Below are 27,396 nucleotides of genomic sequence, written 5' to 3' on the forward strand. Positions count from 1 at the left end.
AAGAACTTGAAGGATATATTTCTTAATATTATCTCGAATCCGATCTCGAAATTAAGCGATTTAGATAATTTTCTCGCGAATATATTATTAATAGTAATCTCGGAATATATACTATTATTAATAATTAAGAGTATCGATATATTAATAATTCTTAATATTTCGAAGTCTTAAAGAGTATTATTTCGTATCTTAATAGCTTTAAAAGTTTAATAGTAATTAGAGTTACTCGAGTACGTACTTATAATACGAGTACTATAAGTAGTATATATCGCCTCTATACGTCTTAGACTATTCTATACTATTAAAACTAAATTTCTCGAATTACTAATAAATCTTTTCATTTTAATTACTATTATTATTATTTTTATAATTTATAAAAAATTTATTAGTTTTACGATCTTTACGATTTTATAATTTTTTAGCGAGAGAGATTAATAGATTCGAATCGAGGATAAAGTAAAATAGTTTCGAAATTTATTAAAATTATTATTACTCGACTATCTAAGCTTATATAAAAGAGTATTCTTAATAAAGTAAATAAGTTTTTAATAAGCGATATTTAAATCCTCTATCTTTAAATATTTATAAGACTAAATTTAGAAACTCTTTTTTTATCTAAAAGCCTATATTTTATTCTATAATTTAAAAAAGAAATCTTAAAATTTTAATAGAAAATAAAAAAGTTATTTTAAAATTAAATAATATATATCTAATTAGAGCTATTCGACTATCGAGCGAACTTTAATAAGCGATATTTAAATTTCTTACGCTTTAATAATTATAAGACTAAATTTAGAAATTCTTTTTTTATCTAAAAGCTTATATTTAATTCTATAATTTAAAAAAAGAATCTTAAAAATTTAATAGAAAATAAAAAAGTTATTCTATATATTAATAATATATATCTATTTTTTTAATAGTTACGAATATTAATTTATTTACTTATAATAATTTAATCGATCTAATTAAAGAGCGTAGTAACTTTAAATTTATAATTAATTATATATATAAATTTAAGATTTTTAAGCTTAACTCTATCTTATTCTTTTATATATATTAATATTAAGCTTCGTAGAGTAAAAGATCTATTATATTTATATAAATTAAATTAAGTTATCGACGATAGCTATAGTCTTAATATTCTTTCTCTTCTCTATAAAAATTCGTTATCTCTTATAATTATTATTATAAATTTTATAATAATATTTATTACTTATAATAAAGATAGATTCTTTATCTAATTTTTTAAGAATCTAAATATAGAGATTATTACGCTAATATTCTTCGAAATAATTTAATTATAGCTTCTTCTACTCGATTCTTCGCTTAATACGCTTTATAATATAATTATTTTTAATTTAATATATATATTAAAGAGCTATTTTTAAGAGTAAGAATCGTAAGACTAATAACTATAATTTATTCTTATCTTATTTTTATTTTTTATTTACTTTAAAAATATTAATATTCTCTTATTATATAGCCTTTTAATAAAAGACTTAAGAGTTTTAAAAAAGATTTAGCGTATTATTTTTAATAGATCTAATTAATTCTCTATTCGTATTAAAGCTTTAAATCGATTTAGATTATATAGATATATTAAAATATCGTAAAAATTCATATTCTTAGCTTTATTAATAGCTCTTTATATAATATTAACTACGATATAAGCTTTTATATCTATTTTTTACTTAATAGCTTTAAACTCTTTAAGATATAATAGTTTATAAATAGCTATAGCTATTCTAAACTTATAGCTAGTCTTATTATTATATAGAGTTATAGAATATATATATTATTTAATTATTATAAAGTAAATAATATAAATAAGTAAAGCTATTTATCGATAGCGAGTAGTAAGACGCTAAAATTTAGCGTCGTAGCTTACTTCTAAATAGTATAAGTAAATATTACGATACGCTAAGGCCTCCTTCAGAGCCACCACCCAATCGAGCCTAGCGTGGCTTGGCACCGCACATATCTGCCCTGCAGACACATAGAATAATCAACATCTTTTACACCACACATCAAATTATGACATAGTTACATTGTCTCCTAACAACATGATAGCAACACCTGAAGATCATTCAACAGGCGTCTATTAAGTTTATTTCGCTCCCATACCAGTTGCCTACTCCTCCCCTAGGACCCCACCTACCTCAATACCAAGTACGCTTCTACATCAGTACTCACAGTCCCACGAGTCCCTACACGATTTACAGGTCGGTCCTTTCACTAGGCCACTCGATATCATTATGGCATTCAGTATCCCCGGCTTCTCGGCAGAGCAAATCAGCTCCCTTACCAAACTCATAGAGGAAGCGCTTAACACGGCATTTGACAAGCGATTTGAACTACTACAGCCACAGCAAAAGCAAGCAGTCGTTTCGCCAAAGCCGGCATAGCCACTAACGCAGGAACAAGAGTATATACCATTATAACAGGCAAATGTGGAGAAAATTGCAGAGAAAACTATGGAGAAGAACAAGAGCACGGACAGTAGTAGTCCTATCCAAACGGGCGCACTCTCCACAATTTCACACCAAGCCACTATGCATATTTCCGGAGAACCTTCCCCTCGCCTCAGCAATACACCAGTTTTCGCCACCTCTCTCGCCTCTCTTCTCACCTCTTAACTCGCCTCTCCGCTCGGTTATATTCGTTATGCGAAGGATATGGAGGCTATAGGCCAAGGATAGGTGCATAAATATATAAACGGCGCATGCTTAATATAGCTATCCAGAGATGCAGCCACGAGGACGTATCTTTTTTTCATTCTTTGCGGGCATATTGTTACGGTACGCCAAGGCCTCCTTCAGAGCCACCACCCAATCGGGCTTAGCGTGGCTTGGCACCGCACATATCTGCCCTGCAGACACATAGAATAATCAACATCTTTTACACCACACACCATATTATAACATAGTTACATTATCTTCTAACAGTAAATCTAAAGTACTTAATATCTTTAATTTATTAGTCGAAGTTAAAGTAACGACTATCTATATTCGATATCTAATATTAAATTTAATAGTCGATTAATATCTTTTAAGATTTAAATCTTAGAGGCTTTTCTATTTATATTATAAGTATTCTACTATTTTCTATCTTAATTATTAATAATCTATAGAAGATATATAATTAAAATTATTATTACTACGCTTAATATAATTATCTCTTTATTTATAATTATTTTAGATACGATATAGCTCGCGCGCGCTTTACTCGAATACTATATATATCTTTAAGTAAATTAATTTAAATCTTTAACGAGCTCTCGATATAAGAGATTAAAGTTTATTTAGAAGATATTTATCTTATTTAGATATAATATCTTTAAGCTTTTAAAACTCTTAATAATAATATTATCGCGAGTTATCGCTACTCTATACGCTTTTATCTCTCTAATATTTTATATATTATCTAAACTTAAAATTTAAATATATTCTTTAGAGCGAGTTAGTAAATAAACGCGTTAAATAAATTATATCGATTAGCTTAGAGAAAAAACGATTATAATAAACTAGATTTTTTTATCTTTTTAAAGTAAATTAAAAGAAGTATTGTAAGTATAAATAAAGCGTCTTCGAAATCGATATCTTGATTAATTAATTTCATAGTAGATAAAATAATTTAGAGAGAGAGTTTTTATTTAAAATTATAGTCTTATAATAATTATATAATTAGAGAAAATTAGAGAAAATTAGATATAATTTAGCTTTAAAAGAAATATTAAAATATATTAAATAAGTAAAGGCCTATAAATTAAATTTATAAGAAGTAATTAATTTTTAAATCTAATTTCGAGATTAAATTCGACTCTCGAAGAGTGAAAATATTTTAATTTAAGATTTACTTAAAATATAAGATCGAATTTTAAAGTTCTTAAATTATTTGAAAGCGTAAATTTTATTCTATAATTTATAATTTAAAAAAAGAATTAAAGATTTTTAATAGAAAAAGAGAAGTTATATTAATACTAAGTTTAAAGAGAGTTAATTAACTTTAAATTAATTTAAATTTAATTAATAAGAAGTTATTTTTAATTTCTAATATACTTTATAGTTTTTATTTTATTTTATTTTTATTTTTATAATTTATAGAATTTTTATAATTTTACGATTTTTACGATTTTTATAATTCTTATAATTCTACGATTTTTTAGCGAGGGAGATTCATAAATTCGAACCGAGGACGGAGCGGAATGGTTCCGAAATTTATTAAAATTATTATTATTCGACTATCTAAGCTTATATGAAAGAGTATTCTTAATAGAGTATATAAGTCTTTAATAAGCGATATCTAAATCCTCTATCTTTAAATATTTATAAGACTAAATTTAGAAATTCTTTTCTTATCTGAAAGCCTACATTTTATTCTACAATTTAAAAAAAAATCTTAAAAACCTTAATAGAAAATTAAAAAGTTATTTTAAAATCAAATTATGTGTACCTAATTAGGGCTATTCGGCTGTCGAGCGAATTTTGGTGAGCGAACTTTGGTGAGCGATATTTGAATTCCTTACGCTTTAATAATTATAAGACTAAATTTAGAAACTATTTTTTTATCTAAAAGCCCACATTTCGTTCTATAATTTTGAAAAAAAAAATTAAAATTTTAATAGAAAATAAAAAAGTTATTCTATGTGTTAATAATATACATCTATTTTTTTAATAAGGGAGCTCGGGAGGGCTGAAGATTTTGATGGTTGCGGACGCTAATTTATTTACCCGCGATAACTTAGCCGATCTAGTCAAAAGGCGTAATAACCCCGAATTGATAATTGGCTATATATACATTTATATATACTAATATACTACGCTTCTTATCTTTATTTAAATTATAAAATATAATTTAATATATATAAATAGCTATAATTAAAAACTAGCTAAATTATTATCTTTTAATTTATTTATTAATTTATTATTAAGTTTTATTATAGCGAGAGATTATTTATAAGTATAATAATCTAATTTTATATATATATCTTAATTATAAATCTTAGCTATATAATAAAGAAATATTTTAAAACTCGTTAAAAAATTTATTTCTCGATAAATAAATTTTTTTATATTTTTATATAAAAGCTATCTTAATAATATATTTATTATATATATGATATCTTAAGAAGTTAATATAGAAGAATTTATAGATAAGATATAAATCTAGCTCGTTAAAGTAGATAATATATTAAATTAGAGAAGAATAAAGAAGAATATTAAATAAATTTATATTATTATTAAATAAAAACTTTATTTAATAATTAAAAATACTTTTATAGCGATTAATACGTTTATTTAAAATATATTACTTTTAAAAATAATAAAGTATTATAAGATCTTTTATAATCTAGCTTCGTTAATTAAGCGTAGCTTATTTAATTAAAATTCTTATATTAAGATCTTAGAGATTATTAATTATTTATATATACTTAAAATATATGTTTTCATATTAAATAGTTTAATATTATATTTATTTACTCGAAATAATTAATATTATTTAAGTATTATTATTTAATTTACTTCTTAAATTTAAATATTAGTACTTTTTTAACATGTTTATCTTTAAATTTAATAGCGATATCGCGATAAAGTATTTATTTTACTCTTTTTATTTATTTTATTAGTTTAATTTAAACTTAAAATAATTACGCGTATTATTCTTTATTTATAATATAAAGTATAATAGTTTTTAACTTTTATTAATTTTATAAAGTTCTATAAAATAAAATATAAATTCTAATATTTAAGTCTAATTTATTATTATATTAATAAGAACTAAGAATTTTTAATTTTTAATTATTTATATTATATTTTAATAAAGCTTAAGATTCTTAATAGATAATCTTTTAAAATTTAAATACGATATTTTAAATTATTTAATCTCGAGTAACGTTATTAGACTAATAATATTTCTTATAATTTTCTTTTTCTTTATAATTTAAAATTCTAGTTAAAATTATATTATTTAAAGTATTTATAAGTAGTAAAAAAAGACTATTAGTTATTAAATAAAAAATAAAAAATATAGTATAGTATTTTACTTATCTTTTTTATATTAAATTCGAAAGACTAATAAATATTTTATAAATTTAATCGAGTTTTAAAAAATAGATAATCTTTTTAATAATTAACTCTTATAAACTTTAATAAACTATTCTTTAAAGTTAATTATAAAAATAACTTAAAAATTATTATTAATTATAATATAAATTAGTATATATAAAAGAATAAGGTAGGGCTAAGCTTGAAAACCTTGAATTTATATATACAGCCAATTATAAATTTAGAGTTACTACGCTCTTTAATTAGATCGGCTGACTCACCGCGGATAAATAAATTAGCGTCCGCAATTATCAAAATCTATCACCCTACTTTTAATCATTTAGTAACTTTACCATTTTCTATTAAAATTTTAGAATTTTTTTTTAAATTATAGACCGCAATTTGCACTTTCTAGAAATATGAGAATTACCAAATTTGGTCTAATAGTTCTTTAAGGGTGATGGAATTTAAATATCGCTCATCAAAGATCGCTCACCAAATTTGCTCGACAGCCCCGGCCCCCGATCAAAAAGAATGGTTATGAATTTAATTCATAGGCCTTTACTCGTATTTAATATAAAGATTTTAAGTTAAGAATTAATAATAGAAATAAATTTAAATAAATAAGAGTATCTTAATATTAGAGATCGATATTAGATAGAAATATTTTAATTTATACTTAACTAAAAAATCGTAATCGATATAATATAAATATTAATCTTTCTTCGCTTCGATATTTATAGAATTTTTATCTTTATTAATAATATAGATATAAATAATAGCTTTAAAATCTTAATCTTAATTCTTAAAATTTTCTAAATTACTCGAATAAAAATCTTATCTTTATCTTCTATAATAATAAAATTAAATTCTTTTTATTAGATATTTATTTTATTTAGTTTTAAATTATTAATATTAATAATTATATTATAAAAAAAGTTAAATATAATATAAAGCTCTTTTAAGACTATTACTTTTTTTAAATTATTATTTATATATTAATAAAGAAATATATATAATTTTATAATAGTAATATATTAACTTCTACTCTTCTATAATAAAATCTTCTTTTATTAAATATAGAATAGATTTTATTTTAATTAAATTTTTTTAAATAATATTAATTAATATTAAGAATACTTTAAAGCTAGAGTTTATATAAAAATTATATATTTATTTATTTATATTATAATAACTATATATTCGATAAACGTCGAGAGATAATAAGTTATTTTATTCGCATTATTATTTCGATTATTATCTTACTATATTAATATAATTTAATAAATATAATCTAGATTTATTATATAGAGTTTAATATATCTTTTCTTTTATAAAATTATCTAGGAAATTTTCTTTATAATATAAAAAGATCTAATATATTTTATATCTCTCATATATCTTAAAGATATTATTTCTATTTCTATTAATCTTTTATCTAAAATCTTAATATTAAATATTTTTATAATATATAATATACGCTTAAATAACCTTTAAATCTTAGTAATTATAATTAACCTATAATATCTTTAATAATATAGAGATAAAGATAAAATTTAGCTTTACTTAATAGATATCTCCTTCTTTTAATAACTCTACTATTATACTTTTAAGAAATTTCTAATATTTTTAAATAACTTCTATTAATTTATAAAGCTTAAAAGTATTTATAAGACTCTTATTTAAATATTAATAGAATAAGAATATTTAATTACGATTATAGACTCGCTGAAAAGTATATATAGCTATTAAAGTATTAAATTAATTTATCTTCTCTATATACTTATTATAATAATAAAAAATCTTAAAAATCTTAAATTTCTTCTTCTAGATATTCTTTTTATTCTTCTTAAAAGTAGATAAAGTAATATAAGTATTTATATTAGTTTTATTAGAATATTTTCTTTTTTTAAAGATATAATTATTAATTTTTTAAATACTATATCTAATAATAAGTTTTAAAATAAGATTATTATCTTATTAGACTACTATAAAAATATTATCTTAAACTATTATAATAAAAACTTTATAGAGAATATTCTTAATAAATATCTATTTTATCTTTATAAGTAATTTTAGAAGATCTTATTAAATAGACTTTATAGTCTTATATATTATAATTCTTCTATCTCTTAAGACTATAGCTAGCTTTAAGTAAGTAAAATAATTATTTATAAAGAGAATAGTATTCTTTAAAAGAGTATTTATAGCTAATTTAAATACTATAGCTAATATTTCTTTAAATTCTTTAATTTTTAATCTATCTTCTAATCTCTATATCGAGAAATACTATATATAATTATAGAGATAATTATTATTATTAATTATAAAAAGCTTATATCTCTTTTTAATTAGTTTATCTAGAGCTATAATAAAATAAAATATATACTTTATCTCTTTAATTATATATTTATTAATCGCTATATAAAAACTCGAGATTCTAAGAAAATCTTAATTCTTTTAAATCTCGCTAATAAATAGAAGAAGTTTCTTATATTATACTAGCTGCTTCTATTAACCTATTTTAATAATTATAAAATTCTCTTAAATAAGATTTAAATAATATATATACTTTCGAAGAAGAATATAGCGATCTTAAGTTATTTTCTTTATAATTATTAAAGCTATAAATATAATTTTATTAGTTCTCTAATAACTATAAATAGTAGAAAAATAAAAGATTTCTATATAGATTATAATAGCGACGAAGATTTTTAGCTTTAATATAGTTATAGAGTATTAATAAAGATCGCGAGAACTTTAGATAGAGATATATAAATTAATATTAATTTAAAAGTTATTTATTTTATTTAACTATTTAGCTAAGGTAGCCGCTTTAATTAAAATATCTTATCTAGAAATCTATATGAACTTAAATCTATGAATTACTCTTACTTAAATATATATAGAGTATTACGCGAAGGTCTTTATAGAGAGAGATTATATTAAATAACTTTATTAAATTAACGTTAAATTAAATAAATTAGAGATAAAGAAGTAAATAAAATAAAGAAACTATCTAAATAGTAGATTTAGATTTATTAATTTATTCTAATCGCTAATATCGCTAATATCTATATTCTAATTTTTTATAATATTATTTAACTTCTTAATTATCTCTATTATTCTATATTTAATTTAATTTATTATTGCGAGAAAATAAGATATTATATAAATAGAGTTTTTATAAATTTTTATTTAATTAGAAAACTCGCTTTAAAGATTCTTAAATATTTATATATTATACTCTTTAATTTAATATCTTTTATAAAGATATAAAACTCGATTTATAAGAATTTACTTCCGAACTAGGGTTTAATAGTAACTTCGAATAATATTTAAAAACTAATATATAACTAAATCGCTAAAATTATATAATAGATAATATTTTTATAAAAATTAAATAATAGTCTAATAAAGAATATTTTATTATTTTTTATTAATATTTTTTAAATTAAAGCTAAATATTATAAAAGCGATTATCTTATTAATAATTCTTATCTCGAATATTAAATTAGAGATTAATCGATCTAAAATAATAATAAACTCTTTTTATATCGCTTTTAATATTATATACTTAATCTATATATAAAATAAGAATTAATTAATATTATAAATAGAGTATAGCTATTATATTTCATTAATTTTATTAAAATTAATATTTAACTAAATCTTCTTATAAAATAATCGTTAAAGAAGATTCTTTATATATAATATTCTAAACTTATTATAATTTATAATATATAATATATTCTTTTAAACTGGATCGAGGTAAAAAGGTAGCCATTTTCGGCATACTTGGACGCTGTTTTAAGCACCTTTTACATCAGGGCCCCTTGCCCACGCCACGCCGCCTGAACGGTTAATGCGGTTCCCCCCACTCCCCCTCCCACTCTCTCTACGGCTGCATGTAGGCTTGCGCGCTAGTCGATCGCGTCGAGTCAAGACGTCTCTATACCATTTTCTTAGTTAACTTCCTCACTTCACTAAGGGTCGCTCATTGAATCCTCAATGCATGGTCAGACAGTGCAGAGATGGGGAGGGAAAAGGCGAGAAAAGAGAGAGAGAAAGGGGCCAGGTGTATACACTAGGACGACCGCCAGCCGTTTCAGGTGACCATAAAAATGGCCCTGCTCCTCCCTTCTATCTTCCTCTCTGCCTTCCTCTCTACCAAACTTACTTCCCTCTATTCATCCCTATCCTTAAGAACTTACATCCACTCATTTTATATATAGATAAACCTCCTCACCGTCGTCCGCCATAGCTTATTACAAAGCACTACTATATACTTAACGATAAGATATAAACTTATCTTACGCCTCTTTCTTTAAGAGAAGCTAGCTTTTAGCTTAAGAATATTATAATATATAATACGAGAAGATTAATAAATACTATTAATTAACGACTCTTTATATCGATATCATTAACTTATATATTAATCGTTTTAAAGATTTATAAAGAGAGTAAGTTATCTCTAGTATAAATTCTATAATTATTATACTTTTATTATTAATTCTCGATCTCTAGATATTATAATACTATTGATATTAATTTCTATTACACACTTAAAAGATTAATAAAAGATCGAATTAAGAATTTCTTTTCTTAAATATATAATAACTACTTTATTAAGAAAATTAATTTAATTAAGATTTATTAGTATTAACTAAGCTAGCTCTATATTAAATAAAAGAGTTAACGAATTAATTTTTAGATCTTAAAGTAAATCTATAATATAAATTAAGATATATACGTTAATATTTCTATATATACGAGTAACGTTAAAATAGTTTATTAACGATCTATTAGCGAAAGAATATAGGCTAGACGATAGTAAAATCGATAAGTCTCTCTTAAATACGATCGATTTTATAAAGCTACTACGTTATTATTAGATAATAGATATTAATATCTTCTCTTATAAACGATAACGAATTTAGCTAGCAACAATTCTATTAATCGCGATATTTATTAAATCCCGATCTAGAGCCCTTCTTAAAATCACCTATCGCGATCTAAATCTATTTATCTAGCGCGATAAGACTATCGAGAAAGTAGCGCTTATCTTATAGCTAAAGCTTACTCGAATTAAGTCTTATAAAAAGCGTAAGAGATTATAAATAATCGCTAAGTAATTAAGTCTATTAATCTAATAGATATATAGGAAAATCTATATATTCTTTATCGATATTAATTTTATCTTTTATATTATATTCTATATTATTAATCTTATCTATAATAATAACGTCTATCTTTTTCTAAATATAAATTCTAAGATAATTCTAACTCTTAACATTTTAAAGAGATTAAACTATTAATCTATTTCGTGAAAAGAGAATATATTAAATATATCGTTATTTCGTACGCCTATATAATTCTCTAAGGCCTATATTATCGCGGTTAATACGTCGATCTTCTACGATAAGTATTAGAAGTAGATTAAATAGTTAGAAAAAGAGATTAACTTCGTATAAGTCTTTACGATCTATTATCTCCGTCGAGTAATAGAAAATACTATTAATAATAAGTTTAAAGGCTTTTAGTCTTAGAGAGTTTAAATTAATATAATTATCTATTAGATAATCTTAATTTTAATAAGATCGTTTATAATCTAATTATAAATTATATTAGCTTAACTATCTTCTAGCGTAACTATCTATCTTATATAATTCGATATAATATTTAGACTATATATGAGAGTATAGCGTCTTAAACGAAGTTAATCTAAGCGGCTAATCGAATAAATTAATAGATTAACTTCTAACGATTTAAAGAGCTAATTAAGATATAGAGTATAAATATCCGCTAGAAGAAAGAGATCTAGAAGCTTCGCGATTATTAAGACGAACTATTTTAATATATTTAATATTAATTTATATTTATTTATCGTATAGCGGGATAAGTTATCTATAATTAATATAAGAAAATTAAATAAACTATAAATTAAAAGATTAAAGCGTAAGAGTAAGAACTTATAAAGTAGATTTAAAAAGAATATAATATTATCGCTTTAATATAAGATATATAAGCGTAATTTAAGAAAGATATAAAGTTATTTAATTCTATTCTTTATATCTTAAAGCGCGTTTAATACGCGTTTATAAAACGATTATATATCGTTAAGGTCTTCTTTAATCCACTATTAACTCGTAATATCGAGGGCGATATAAATTCGCGTATCTCTATTATCGATAATATAATATTACTCTATATTCGATAGAAGAGAATATTCCGCAAAGCTCGTTAAATACGAAGGATTTAAGCGAGGGAAACTAATTTTAATAATAACGTAAAACGTTTCTTAAACGCTATCAAATCCGAGTCTAAGTTAACTCCTCAATCTCTTATCTCTTTTCTATAAGATATAAACTCTATTAATATCTTTACTATCTCGATAATATCGATCTATCTTTAAAGAAGCGACTTTATAATCTTAATAATAAATATTCGTTATAGCGATACTTCGATAATCGTTACCCTTTTCGACCTCGCGAATTCTATTCTTTTCTTTATTTTAAATATATAATAATTACGCTTAATAATATAATATACTTTAAGAATTATATAGCGATCATTTATGAAATCTATATAACTAATAAGATTTAATATATCTCGTAGAGTTTTAGACTAATTATTAATATTTCTAGTCTTATAAATTACTTATATATATAAAAGTAACTATTTTACGATTTATTTATCTTTATACTTTAATAACTTAAAAAGTTCTAGTATTAAGAGAGTAGAAACATTCTATACTTTTCTAAATTCGTCTTTATAAGACTATATTCTAAGATAGTATATTAACTCGAAGGATATATAGTATTCGAGAGTATACTTTCTATTATATATTACTATATTATCTAGAGTAATAAAATAATATTAAACTTTTAAGCATTAAACTTTCTAATTTTATACGTTCTAATTCTCTAATAATATTAAAATTTATATATCTTTAAATTATATAGCCTTCGAGTTTATAGATATTTTAAGCTTACTTACCCTTAAAACTTATATAATCTTCGAGTTAATAAACTTTCTTAGAGTATATAACCTTTCAAAGATGAATCCGAGGAATTAGAGAGTACCTTACTCTTTTAATATCAGAATCGAAGTTTAAAAAAGAGAGTTAAAATTAAAGCTTTACAGGTCTTCCAAAAATAAAACTAAAGAGAGAGTTTAAAAATAAAATATAGAAGTGCGAGGAAGATGAGATAAAGGGGATTTAGAAGTAGAGTAGGAAGTTTAGAAATATACTAGTACCCGTTTCTAATATATTTTCCTACTTATTTCCTACTAAAAACGTTAATATTAAATTAATAGAAAAGATAGAAATATCTTATATAGTAAAAGTAAAAGCGTAGTAATTTATTAGAAGAAAATTAAACTTAATAAAAAAAGTAGATTAGCTAGCGCGATTAAATTACGTAGATATTATATTAATTATCTATAGAAATAAAAGCTATTATACTTATCGATCGACTAATTATAAATAATAGTCTTTTAATATAATAGAGATTATATATATAAATTTAATATATCGACCTTTAAGTTAACTCGAGCTTAGAAAGTCTTATACTCGTTATCTATTAATATACTATTTAAAGACTTTAATTATACTATTTATAAGATTTTATATAACTTAAAAATAAAGAAATCGTTAAACGAGAGATCTAGTTTAGTCGAGACTTCGGAAGGCATATAAATAATAAAGAATTCGATATCGTATCGTATACATTTAGTAATATAGATAATACTATAGAATAGCGATATTAAGTGTAAAGATTAGCGATAAGTATAAAAGCTAATAAATATACTAGGTAAAAGATATTTATAGTAAATCATATAGTTAAAGAATAAAGAAGTAGACTGACGAAGGGCGACGCTTGAGCTTTTAGAAATCAAATAGTCATTAAGGCTTCGTATAGTCTCTCGTTGGGTAACACTCGCGATTAGATTTGAAATAATATCATATGAGAATACATAATCAGGAAGCATAGATAAATAGTTGTTGCGAAACAAATCAGAGTACTCGTACATGAATTTATGACCGTGGAGAGACGATTACGCCTTGGCGTCCTATGAGCCTTCATAGTCTACGTATTTATGGACAGTCACCTCCATACCGGGTCTCTTACCTCGGGCAAATTACCGAATCATACCCCGAAAGTACGAATCCTTACCGAATCATACCCCTAATTACCGAATCATACCCCTACACCAAATCACACCCAAATATGGGGTATGATTCGGTAATTTGCCATTGCTTGGGGTATGATTTGGTAAGTTATCGAAGTGGCCTAGGCCTCAAACTACGAAGGAGATAATCCGCGATCTGACTTATTCGATCATAGAAATAAGGGAGTTTCTCCGACCGCATTTGATGAGAATTCTATCAGCCTAAAACCATCAGACGAAAAAGCCGAGTGGACGAAATTTCGAGCCCGAGGGTATCCGCACTTCACGCTGCAGACACCCCTATTCGGGTCCCGTAGGCCCCGTAAGGCCCCGTAAGGCCCCCGAAGGAATAATTTCTACTACGCTACGCAACGGGGCGGGGTAAACTTAGGGGGTCAAACCTCGCCCCGAACCCCGCCCCGAACCCCGCCCCGTTGCGTAGCGCAAACACCACCGTCATCAATAATCAAGTCGACGACTACTACCAGACGCTCAGTAAGCCTACCGCTACCATTAACTTCATTAAACCCTCTTACCGTATATCAGAAAGCTATTATTTAAGATCCTCATCAAATTATACCCCAAGCAATGGCAAATTACCAAATCATACCCCATATTTGGGTGAGATTCAGTAATTAGGGGTATGATTCGGTAAGGATCCATACTTTTGGGGTATGAATTAGTAATTCGCCCCTCTTACCTCAGATCTTGCGGCTTCTTCTGCCTCACACTTGGCAAATTTTGCCTCCTTTCCCGGACTCAGAGCTTCAGGCGGTGTGACTTGCCGATGCCTCTTCCGGCAGTTGAATAAAAGGCCAGATTATACACCTCGTTGCGCTCGTTTAATATCGTGTCTGATCTCGGCGTCATATAGGAAGGAACAGAGTTGCGCGCATGTGATCCGAACGACAGTCGTACTCTGCGTTTGTTGAGCTATATTGGCGAAGCAAGATTTTAACGCAAAATCATAGAGCTGAAGGGACAGTCCTTGCCCCGGAACGGTAGTTCCGTCGTCGGCACGAAATACCTGCCAAAAGCGAAGAGGCCATCAGCATTGAACTAATGCAGATACTGATTGACAATGAGCAAGCAGGGAAGCGATTACATCTACTTCCCGAACACTGAACGTCTCCAGAAGAACGGCTTCTTCCTTCTCCGGAACTGATACTAATCGAGATCGCCAGATGAATAGCGACGCCTTCTTCGACCCAACGCCGTATTCAATATCAAGCCCAAGGACCATAGCAATGTTTCCGTCGGAACCGGACACATATTCATCAGCCAGCCTCGTCAACTCTTTCTGGTGCTGTGAGTATGACGTCTCGATCACGACGGAGGGATATTGAGAATTGGCGTGCGCAAAGGAGGCGTCTGATGAGTGCTTCGGATAACGTTCGTCGATGGCTTCATATCCATAGAGATAGACATCCGAGGTAGACTCTGATCTGACCAGATCAAGAACAGCTGCAATATCCGTGTCCCCACGAGCGACGCTCTTCAACTGGGATGCAATCTCCTGAACAACAAGCTCGGGTAAATTACAAATTCATACCCCAAAACCTTGAATCCTTACAAATTCATACCCCTAATTACATTTTCATACCCCAATGGGGTATGAATCGGTAATTTGCCATTCCTTGGGGTATGAAAATGTAATTTACCATAGTGCGCTGAGGTTAGATCTTCGGGGGTTGCGAAATTAGCCCGGACCGGCCTCGGGAACCCCGAACTGAAGACCTCTAGGGTTCGCCGTGTAACTCGTCAAAACCTCGCTCCGGGGTCTAATCCCCAACTCACCCCAATCCGCGATAAATTTAGGGTTCAATTTTCTAGGGGCTTTTTAATGCTTCCGGGGCTTCTTTAGGGACGTTAAACGCCGGACACTCAAAGGCCAAATTTTAATAAATTACAAATTCATACCCCAAAGAATGGTAAATTACATTTTCATACCCCAAGATTTAGTGGAGGGGTATGCTGTACAGAGGTTGCACATGCGCTAGTGCAGCCCTAACCCTACTTTCGGAAAGCGGCCCTATAGAGGGGAAGCCTAGAAATATCTTCTCACAGCGCATGGATGGGACTTTAGGTACTTCTTTTGGCTTGATAGGGGTATTAAGCCCCGAAACCTGGCTAGGGCTAGGTGCGATTCCGAAGAACTCTAGACGCATTGTCTAGGTAGCCCTTTAGGTGGGGCGTTATCCGAAGTCTGAGCGCAAGAGTCTTGGCGGGTGCAGGACTTTCGGTGCAGACCTCTGTAGAGCACTCAGCTTCGTAGTTAGTCCCGGGAGCTCCCGCTTAGGAACGTCCGAGGGGTCCCTGTACGAAGACCGCATTAGCCCAACATAAGCCCAGTTGAAGGAATAGCAAGATTCTACCTGCCCCATCCTATAAAGCACGAGTGCTCAGAGCCTTTAGCTGGTCTTCATCTTGCTACGAAAGTCTAAATTGCTGCTACCCTTACGCAACACCTCCTTAGTAAGCTTCCATTCACACACGTGTTGAGCTCAGCTGACGGTCTTAGCCCACTCTACTCAGTGCTCCTGTTCCCGCGTCCATAAATTCCAGTCCATTGATACCCTTGTTCTCAAGCGAATATCCTCAGTAAGCTGCTCCTTCCTCAAAGGCTTGCGTTTGCTTCGCTCACTGGAATAGTCTAGCCAGCATTTCTCCGTGCCCCTAATCTCACGCCTCGTTACGAATCCTCCTCATCGACAAATTTCCTGCATAACTTCTCGCCACCTCTTGTCTGGTGTTGCGGAACGCCCATCTGACTCAAGCATGTCGGCCGCCGAAGTCGCACCGCTTATCGATCACTGCGATTGGGCGACGGGGAGAAAAAATGATGGGACTACCTACAGATACAAGGTCACGGACTGCGGACAAACAACCTGCAAATATTCGACGGCATACGTGCCGCCGAAATAAAAGTAATGGGCAGTGAGTGGGCTCTTCGGCAGCACCGATACTATTCACTACGGGTGCTTGGGCATAGAGCTACCTCGGCCTAGCGGCCTCTTTGCATTCCATCTACTCGTGTAGCAAATGACGCCGGACATTCGTTCTACTCCTTCAATATGGGACTTTGGGCATTCTTTTTCTTTTCAAACATAGGACTCTAGGTATGCCTTCTCCTACTTCAACATAGGACTCTAGGCATTCCTTCTTCGGCTTCAACATGCATGCGACTCTATGTACTCAGCTTTAGCATTAGTCGACACCTAGTCATTTAACATGACTGATAACTCGCAACTTGAGCCCAAAATGTCGCCATGAATGATAGTGTATACTATATGGCCTGCTCAGTGGGTTGGGTACACTCGTGATATCACCTCCTCTCTCAACAAGGTATGTCAGCATGCCTGTAACCTATGCTCGTGGCGCATGCCTGTAGTCTTGCTGAGCGCCGTGTGCAGTACCCCCGTCGCCGAGATGTTGGAGACTTGACTGCCCCATTCCCCAAGCTCTTGTCTAATCGTGTAGAATCGAATGTAAAGCAACGCATACAATCGGTGTAGAATCGCAAAGCCTCTTGGAGTAGGTTCGCTATGTGGATTGCTGAATACCGTAGTAACATGCTCACTCATTTTCGTCGCCATTCTAGTAGGCTTATCTAGAGTGCTATGAAGGTTGGAATGGAGAGGTCGAAGCGGGGTTAAGAGGTAGAAGTGTGGTAAGAGGTGAAGCAGAGTTCGGGCTTCACAGCGAATGTATTGTAGGCGGATTTCAGCGTTCGATGTGGGTGTAAAGAGTCCTCTCCTTGCAGGTCTGTTGGATCAGCTGTTTCGGCCGCTATCCGCCTCGCGATTCCTCCAGTGGTCTCGTCCTCTTGTATAGTGTCCTTGCTGGAGTTTCACTCAGTGGTCTCGTCCCGTGTGACGTCCTTATTGACTAGGTGCTTCCGACTGGTTACGTAGTTTACCGGCTTCCATTATCTCTTGGAACGTAATGGGTCGTCCTCACACTAACCTTAAAACCACTGTATTGTTTTGGCTCTGCTCACAGCTATGGCGAGTTGTAGGCAGTAGTAGTAGGTTCTTTTAGCTAGGGCTACTCACTGAGTATACTGAGTAGATGGGGGGCCGTTAGGTTTGTCCCTTGCGACCCCGGCCGGTACAAGGTGAATGACTTGACTGATATCCTATAATTAACGGATCTTCATTTTGTTATCAGGATCGTGTCATGAATAATAGCTATGGTGAATATAGTAACTATGGTAGCTGTAGACGAGGAGAATAATCATGAGGAAAGAAAGGTGAAATCGCCTTAGGAAGACTTTATATTAAGGCTGGCCAGAGTATAAGTTAGGTAGCCCTATACACTATGGCCTACTCAGTGGCCTTGGAGGTTCATTCTGAGAACTCCGGATTTGCAATTTGACCCTCATGATCGCTGTCCTAAAATGCCTTCCAACCTATGCCCCGAGCCGTTCTCGCTTTTACACCTCTCAACATGAATCAAGCATCTTTGAGAAAGTTCTTGTAGAGCTGCATCAATCCAAAGTCATCATTCTTTCGCACCGAAATCCCAGTGATCGAACCATTTGTCCACCCGGGTGTGCCGATACCGAACGATAAATCACCCTCCCTCTGACATGAATCGAAGTCGATAATGATCGGCACGTCCTCCTTGTCCAGCATGATATTTGCGGGGTTAATATCATTGTGATTCAAACCTAGATCGTGAAGATGATCAAGGCCGTTTTTGACGCCTTTCAAACATGAACGGAGGTTCAAAGGTCGATTGCTGTCTCTCAAACGGTCTGATAAGGTTTCTTTGTATCTGACGAAGCAAAGACCGGTGACAAGGCCTTCATCACGGACGCAGCCTAGATACGAGGCAATATGTGGATGTGGATGACGGCGCAGTATCTCGCACATGTGCGCCTCGTGAAGTAATATTTCGCGAGGTTTAGGACCTGTTTCTGAGCCCAATCCGATTAATGAGGGCTTTTTGAGAAATGTGTCATTTGGTAGTGGGTGGGGCGCAAGCGTGAGATGGTCCGTGAATGGAGGCCAAAGATCTTCTTTTGGAATGGGAATCAGAGGGCAATCGAGTTGTTCGGCGTCGATGTCCAGAGAGATAGTAAATTCGAGTTGACTCTGTGCTTTGAACACCTCGGTGCCCTGTGAAAGTACGATAGAATAATGATCGAAGGTCCAGTCATCTCCATCTTCCCTGTAAGCCTGGAGACATTGGATAATCTTCATGATGCGCTGAGAAGGTGTAAGTATTGAACATTCGCCAAGAGGAGAAGGGGAGGCAGTGTACCATCTTTGGAATTAGGGCACAATTGTTTTTCAACTGCAGAAGCGTGATTTGTAGAGTATGATGTGAATCTAGGCAGCTTGAGCTAGCGACACGACTTGGGTATCTGAAGAATACGCTGAAGTGGTCACAGATGATGTGTATTATGTGTATCACGTATCATGTATAATAGGGTTTCATGCGGCCTTGTTACCAAAAATTAATACCAGGACGCTGGTTACCTAGGAATAAAAGGCTTTTCGAGTCGCTGAATGAAGATGTTGTTAGGACTGTACCAAGGTTGGAACATAGAATCATGGTTAATGAGGATATTAATGATGAGAAAGGAAGTACAGTGCAAGCGCACGAGGGTCGGGGACAAAAGTCGTTGGACACTTTGGTAGGGCTTAGCGGGGATCGGTGTCCAACGACTTTTGTCCCCGACCCTCGGCAGGTAGAGATAGGGGTGCGCCAAGGCACGCTAGGCTAATGGCCACTTTGTTTGGAAAGTTAGTAATGGTCTTAGACGAAATTTTAGGCAGTCGTCACGGAATACGCTTAGCATTTTCTCATCTCTAAGGGCAGCTAGCCTTCAAGTTCTGCGAGTCAACCAAGGTAAATACTTGTGCCTCAAGCTTCAAGGTATGAAGACTTCCGTATCTTATATCGTAGATTCAGCGACCGCAGGCAGCGGATGATGAGCTCCGCTAGGGGACCGCCATGCAAGCTTCGCACCTGGACGTTCGCCAGGGAGGACCGCACTTTGGAAATACCAATGCTCTCAATAGTCAGATCTTTCAGGGCAATTTCTATGGACTCACCATCAGTTAGAGACCCACCAATACAGATAGAACACAAGCTGATAATGCTCAGATCCCACGGCTGCTGCCCAGATCCCTCCAAGCACCTATGGAGGCCGCTATTCCCATTCGTCCCTCCGACCGGTCCCCAACTACGTCTGGCGACCACGGTTGCACCAGAAGATCAAAGAGCAGTTACGCGACCTCAAGGATGACAGGGTGGAAGACGTGCGGATCCTGGTGGTGTGGGGGCTCGGTGGAGCGGGCAAACCGCAGCTAGTGCTGAATTATATCCGCGAATATCGACAGGACTACATTATGGTGTTCTGGATTGAAGCTGGATCGAAAGAGTCGATCGAACGCGAGTCAAAGGGCTGAAGACCTATGAAAGTTGCGCGACCGATATCCTCTATATGGTGTAGTGCCAGAGCTGGCTGATATTGATGTTTGATGACAGCACAAATGTCCTCCGCTTTGTATGATGGGATCCAACGCTGGCAGAAGGCAATGTCCTCCCAAGCTTCGAGGGGCAAGGATGGTACAGGACTCAGGAGATTCTGCGAAGATTTTTCATATAGCTGGAATACAACTCAACAATCTCACCACACCTCTGGAAATGGGATCTCACCTGTATTGGTTCCAATTCCTGAGGAAGATAGACATGATCATCTCCAGGAGGGTATGTCATTACGTCGTCGCCCCGAACAAGAGCCGGGGCAAGCTGGAGCCGCTGATGATTTGGTTGGATCGTAATAAGGTTCCAGCTTCCACGAGCCTCTCCCTGGCGCACGGGATGCTGGTTCAGCATCATCCGTAGAGTACAGTTCCAGTATCCTTCTTCAAAAGCCTAGTCTACTGGTGCTAACAGCTTGATCCTAGTATTATCACAATCCACGGCGCACAAGATCGTGAAGAATGGAAACGATCAAATCTGGAGGATGATGGGAGATTAGAGAGTCAGCAAAGGATCGGACTCGACGAGTCACTCGATATAGATCAAGATGTAGATCCACATGCCCGGGAAGACATTCACGCGGAAAGCTCAGCGGGTTATAAGAAGCTTAGAGGATTAAGTCATCCAACGACGAAGTTGATTGGTCGCAATTTGAGCAGCATTCAAAAGATATGAGGAGAGTCAGTATCTGTCTAGCCTAAACAATTTTTTTAAACACCCAATTAGAGCCGTAATCTCTAATGAGGTCTCTGCTCGGTATTTGTTTGAAGATAATTTTGGTCTATTATGCTTTTTGCCATCAGTCTTAGTATACTTCTGTAAGAGAGTTCACAGAAAATAAATGCGCAACCTAGCAAATGACTTCACTTAGGATTTCTCCTAATCTGACTACAGGAGCCCTCGTCGAGCATTAGATGGCAATAGCGTATAACGGTATCGATCACTGCAAGACTTTGGATAAAAGCAAGCCCTTTGCCGAAATATAGTGGCGCTTTCTCATGTTTCCAACACACTACTCTAATAGGCTTGCAATCGAATCGTTCTCATTGACGTCGAGAGGTACAAAGCTGCAACCCCCTCTGGTACCCAGCATCCATCAAGATCTGCGGACTTCGCGGTTGTGTAGGCTCAACCCCGCACGTACAACAGGCATACCGCAGATCTTATACATTTCTCTGCTCTGCTTCGCGATTCTGCCCAGACGACGTCCTTGGCGCCTATGGGACCAATCCCTCTCCTTGTCCTTCCGACGATGATCGGCAGCTGTCCTTGCATCTTCGCAATGTTTCTTTCAACCTGTATCAATTGCTTCTAGTCGGCTGGAATAATCTCCACTAGCATTAATCCCTAGGCAGTTCTCCCACGATCTCAACGTCTCACAAAGAGTATCGCGAGCCTTTGGCGTCAGGTGGATACATTTATTTTTGCTCGTAATGTTCTAAAGAAGACTTGAATCAGCTCTAGATCTTCATACAGACAAGGAATGCTTACCTCAACACGTTTCAAGGGTATCAAGACATGGATCTCTCTGCTAGATGTGCTATGGAGCTTTGGGGAAGAGATACCGTAGGCGTAACAAGTGTAAGAAATCAAGCGATAGCCCAAAAGCTGACCATATAGATATCCTCTTATGCTTCCAGATCACCTGTCTTGTTGTGCTCTGGCCCTTTCCGATGCCGGTGATGAGTAGATGGATAATTTGCAATGGCCGCAATTCGGGTGACCGCTTTCGCATTGCTTCCAATTACCTCCACGCTACCTTCTGCCTCTTGATTTCGCACGTAGCGGTAATGGTGACCTACTAGAGCGCACTCATGAGGCATTTCTGTGGGCTTGGAAGTACTCAGGGGATAAGCGGGTTTGCTTTTTCGTCGCAAGCGAAGCTGTTCTTGTAGAAGACGTTGTCACGGACCTCCCAAACCTCCTCGGATACGAGTGCCATTAGTGTTTTTAAGGCCACTGCGTGGTCATTAAAGGGTTCGAACATGGTGCGTGGGTATTAAGGTGCGCTGTTCTGCTTCTTTTCGACTCAACCTTTTTGACTCGGGGACCAGAATCGCGCGTCTCCCACGATGCTGAAACTGTTGAGATGTTGTTGGACCGTAATGGGGACACTGGTCGTAGAATCTTGCTCTCCATGTCACATAGCTCGGAGAGCTCTTGATCATCAAAGTTTGGGGGGTGTATTATGGGCATAGACGATCCGGCTCTGTTGCTGAACCGGACCTGGAAAAAATCTCTTGGGCGCATTGAGGGGACGATACTCGATCTATAATTAATCTTCTTAATATAAAAGATTTCTACGGAGGTTGCCACCGAAAGTCCTGAACATACGCTAAAACCCTTGGCATTCTTGGTATTTCTAGCATTTTGGCAAATTTCTTGAATAGCTTCATAATCTACATACGATGTTTCATATAATTACGTATGTACTGATTTGCTCGGTCAGCTGGATCATAGGGCCGCTTATCCCCTCCTTCACGGCCCTCCCGATACTCGTTACCGCCTCGTAAACGAATAACTTCGGCAATATATCTAGGCATACGCTGCTATCGCTACTGTGCACACAGTAATATCGCAACTATATACCCCGTATATATACAGTAATATCGCTACTATGTACTTCATATGCATACACTCCATATATATAGCATTGATGTCGCTACTATGCAAAGCATTGATATTTAAGATATTCAAGATATTTGCCAAGAATGCCAAGGGTTTTGAAGCCCTAACCCTAATGTTCAGGACTTTCGATGGCAACCTCCGTACTTTAAAATAATCGTTCTAGATTTAAATAATTATAATTCATTTATAATTTAAAAACTAAGAACTATCGCTTAGACGCTTTTACTTTCTATTTAAAATAATATAAAATAAATCGAGATATATTATATCTAGTCGAAACTATCGAAGTCGCTATATAATTAATTAAATTATATTATCGCTAAGATCTCTAAAATATTATTAGCTTTTCTATATAAGATATATTAAATAAAAAAATAATACGCCTTTATTTATATATTATAAATATTAAAGAGTTAGATAGCGAATATCTAGATTATATATTTATTTAATTATAAAATATTCGTAATAGAGATTAAAAGCTAATTATCTTAGCTATCGCTAGAAAAAGCTAAAAGAAAATAATTTTAGTCTTAACGTTAACTACGTAATTCCCAGCTATTATTAATAAAGATATATCAATTAAAAAAGTAAAAATCTTAATCTCGAAAGCGAAAGGTATGATATATTCCATGGGATATTCCATATCAAGTGATACCATACCGTACCCGGGTATGGTATGGGTAGGGTCGGATACCATACCATTTTTCTGGTATGGGTTCGGGATCTTGGCGGTATATCCCACGGTATCATAGCTACCACTATCATCTACCATGACTGCCACTACCATGGCTGCCACTACCATGGCTGCCCCTACCATGGCTGCCCCTACCATGGCTGCCCCTACCATGGCTGCCCCTACCATGGCTGCCCCTACCATGGCCGCCCCTACCATAGCTACTACTACCATAACTACTACTACCATGGCTATCATATGATAGTAGGCTATTTCAATAATAAATAGTGATAGCCATGATAGTGGTAGCTGTTAGAATGTCAGGTATGTGATGTGTAGAACGGACGGATCAATTCTCCAGAACCTCTCCGGGGCCAGGTTCTAAATATAGTACAAAATTAGGTAGCTGGAAAACATGGTGGCTGGGATGCGCGGGGGCCACATTTCGATGGTAGGCATGGTAGTGGCAGGCATGGTAGTGGCAGGCATGATAGTGGCAGGCATGGTAGTGGCAGCCATAGTAGTGGCAGTCATGGTAGATGATAGTGGTAGCCATGGTTGGCCAGAATGATGATCAGAATAGCTACTTATACTTCTAAATATAGAAATCTCAGTCGGGATATCCCATACATATACCATTCCATGGTATGATACCACAGATATACCATACCGTGGGATATCCCGCCAAGATCCCATACCATACCAGGTATGGGATCATGCAAATCTCAATAACCCATACCATACCAGAGTATGGTATGGCAGGTCAATATCCCATACCATACCATACCTTTCCGGCTTCGCTGCGAAAGAAGAAAGAAATCTTAACGCGAGTACTTATCTTAAAGATAAAATATCTTAATAATAAATAAATAATCTTATAATTAATCTCGATCTCGATCTTAAACTCTAGTCGAGTTAATTTTAGAGAAGATAAATAGAGTTTTTAATTATTAAAATAGCTAATATAATTCTAATAATATAGTATTATATCTATATATAAGAAATAAATCTCTATTATTATAATATTCTTAAATTATCTTAATATCTTTAATATTTATTAATTATTTAACTTCTCGATAAAATATTATTCGCTATTTCGAGTATTAATAGATAATAAATCTTTATAAATAAAAATCTAAACTATATCGAGCTAATCTTAAAGCTTAGCGAGACTTCCCTTATATACTTAAATCTCTAATATATTATAAGAAATATTTTAATAGCGAGAGTAAATATATATTAAGCTCTCTTATCGATTTTAATTTAATATTAAAATAATTAACCTCTAAATTTCTACTAAAATCGATATTTAATAAAGATCTCTTTAATTTTTAAGCGCGTTTAATTTCGTCGATATTATCTATCTTAATTATTTCTTTAAGCTCTATTAATATATAAACTTTATTCTTAAATTTAGACTTTAATAAAGCGAGTTTATTTAATTTATTCTCTAACGAAGAGAGTTTATCGAGTCTTTAAATATTATATCTTTCGAGAAATCTAAAATCTCGATTTCTTTAAGTCGTCTTAATAATATTAATAAGCTTAAAAATATTTTTAATTATTAAATCTAAAAATAATAATTTAAAAATAAATTAAAGCTATTTAAATTATAGCGCTATATCGAAAAAGATTATATAAAATTAATTATTAATATTACTATTATTAAATCTTAGATCGATAGCTAATTATAAATATAAGATTAAATCTATATTATATTAAAATCGCGCTATAAAAAGAATTTATATTCTAAAATTAAAAATAAGATTAACGCTAAAGAAATCTAGAAGACTCTAAATAAGTTTAAATCTCGAGATTTAAATATTTTTAATTTTATATTTAGAAAAATAAATAATATTACTTTTATAAAGTATAATAATAATCTCTAATTCTATATTAATAGATTTATAAAGATTCTAAATAAATTTAATAACTTATTCTTAAAACTAAAATTTAATAAGAATTAAAAGATCTATCGCTTTTATTTAAGCTTAAATTCTTTATATAATTTATACTATAAATAATATAATTAAAATTATAATATCTTTAAAAATAATAATATTATAAAATTCGATCTAAATTATATAATTATTTAATTTATTAATATTATAATTAATTTTATTAACTCGATTAGTATTAAAGCTTATATACTAATTACGCTAATTAATAAATTCTTTATATATAACTTATAGAGTATTATTATATTAATTATTATTAGCGAAGCTATTAAATATAAAATTTAATAAAAAATCTATATTAATAACTCTTATATTTATATTTAAATTTATAAATATTATAAATATTATAAAAAGAACTAATATAATAATATCGAATATATTATTCTATATTTTAAATTTAAGAAATAAAATAATAATAATAATAGAGAAGATTATAATAATCGCGAAGATCGCGATAATTATAATAATAAAGATAATAATAAAGATAATAATAATAATAATTTCTTTAACTTAAATAATAAAGATAAAAATATTTAAAATAATAAATTTACTATTAATTATTAGCTTAGTAGTATTAAGATTATTATTATATATATCTAATTAGCGATAGTATATAGTTTTATAATATATATTAATCTTAATTTAAAAAATACTATATATCTTATTACTAATTCTTAATTCTTATAGAATTAAATTTATTATTTCTTTATTAAAAAGAGCTTAAAGACTATAGCTTAAACTTCTTCGATATTTATAACTATTATATTATTATATTTATAATTTATTAATAATATCTATACTTAATATATTACTTATAACTTCTTAATCTTTTAAATCTTTATTTTATTTAAATTATATTATTTAATTAATAAAGTTAATAATTTAGTTATAGCTATCGACTTTAAATATATTAAGCTTAAATATAAAAATCTTAAAAGTAAATAAATTCTATATATAAAAGATATCTAGTATATCTTTAATAATAATTTTAATCTAATTTCTTAAAAGTAATTCGAGAATTAAAATTATTCGCTTTAATTTATATTTAAGAATATTAAAGTAAAGAAGTATAATATTATTTTTAGATACTAGCGTAATTATTTTTATATATTAAATATATAAATAAAGACTTTTATATACTTAGTAATTATTAATAAAAATATTTCTATCTATAATAAGTTTACTATATCTATATCTATATCTAAATCTAAATTCTTATTCTTATTCGCTAATACTCTAGATTCTTAAATTAATAAAAAAACTTTATATATATAATACGCTTATTATAATTACTTAAGATATTAGAATCTAAAGAAATTAGCTAAAATATATATTAAAATAAATTTATTTATTTTACTCTCTAAAAACGCGTATAAATTATATAATATTATTAATATAAAAGTTAAATTATATAAGTATT

The 27,396-nt window shown here is 31.0% G+C and overlaps 3 protein-coding genes across 3 annotated transcripts; 1 reads left to right on the forward strand and 2 right to left on the reverse strand.

Moving 5' to 3' along the window:
• Positions 1–15,039: 15,039 nt before the first annotated feature.
• HO173_003344 (uncharacterized protein) lies at positions 15,040–15,800 on the reverse strand (the record flags this gene model as incomplete). The annotated part of the gene is made up of 3 exons (XM_037305271.1): positions 15,040–15,246; positions 15,325–15,664; positions 15,793–15,800. The coding sequence occupies 3 exons, from the start codon at positions 15,798–15,800 to the stop codon at positions 15,040–15,042; spliced, it is 555 nt and encodes a 184-aa protein (XP_037168136.1).
• Positions 15,801–18,673: 2,873 nt separating this feature from the next.
• Positions 18,674–19,426, reverse strand: HO173_003345 (uncharacterized protein; the record flags this gene model as incomplete). Its single annotated transcript, XM_037305272.1, has 1 exon — positions 18,674–19,426. The coding sequence occupies one exon, from the start codon at positions 19,424–19,426 to the stop codon at positions 18,674–18,676; it is 753 nt and encodes a 250-aa protein (XP_037168137.1).
• A 757-nt stretch (positions 19,427–20,183) lies between these two features.
• On the forward strand, positions 20,184–20,641 carry HO173_003346 (uncharacterized protein; the record flags this gene model as incomplete). The annotated part of the gene is made up of 2 exons (XM_037305273.1): positions 20,184–20,289; positions 20,337–20,641. The coding sequence occupies 2 exons, from the start codon at positions 20,184–20,186 to the stop codon at positions 20,639–20,641; spliced, it is 411 nt and encodes a 136-aa protein (XP_037168138.1).
• Between the last annotated feature and the right edge of the window lie 6,755 nt (positions 20,642–27,396).

This window comes from Letharia columbiana, assembly GCF_014066305.1.
Source record: "Letharia columbiana isolate WasteWater2 chromosome Unknown Sc0000007_s0, whole genome shotgun sequence".
Classification (NCBI taxonomy): Eukaryota; Fungi; Ascomycota; class Lecanoromycetes; order Lecanorales; family Parmeliaceae; genus Letharia; species Letharia columbiana.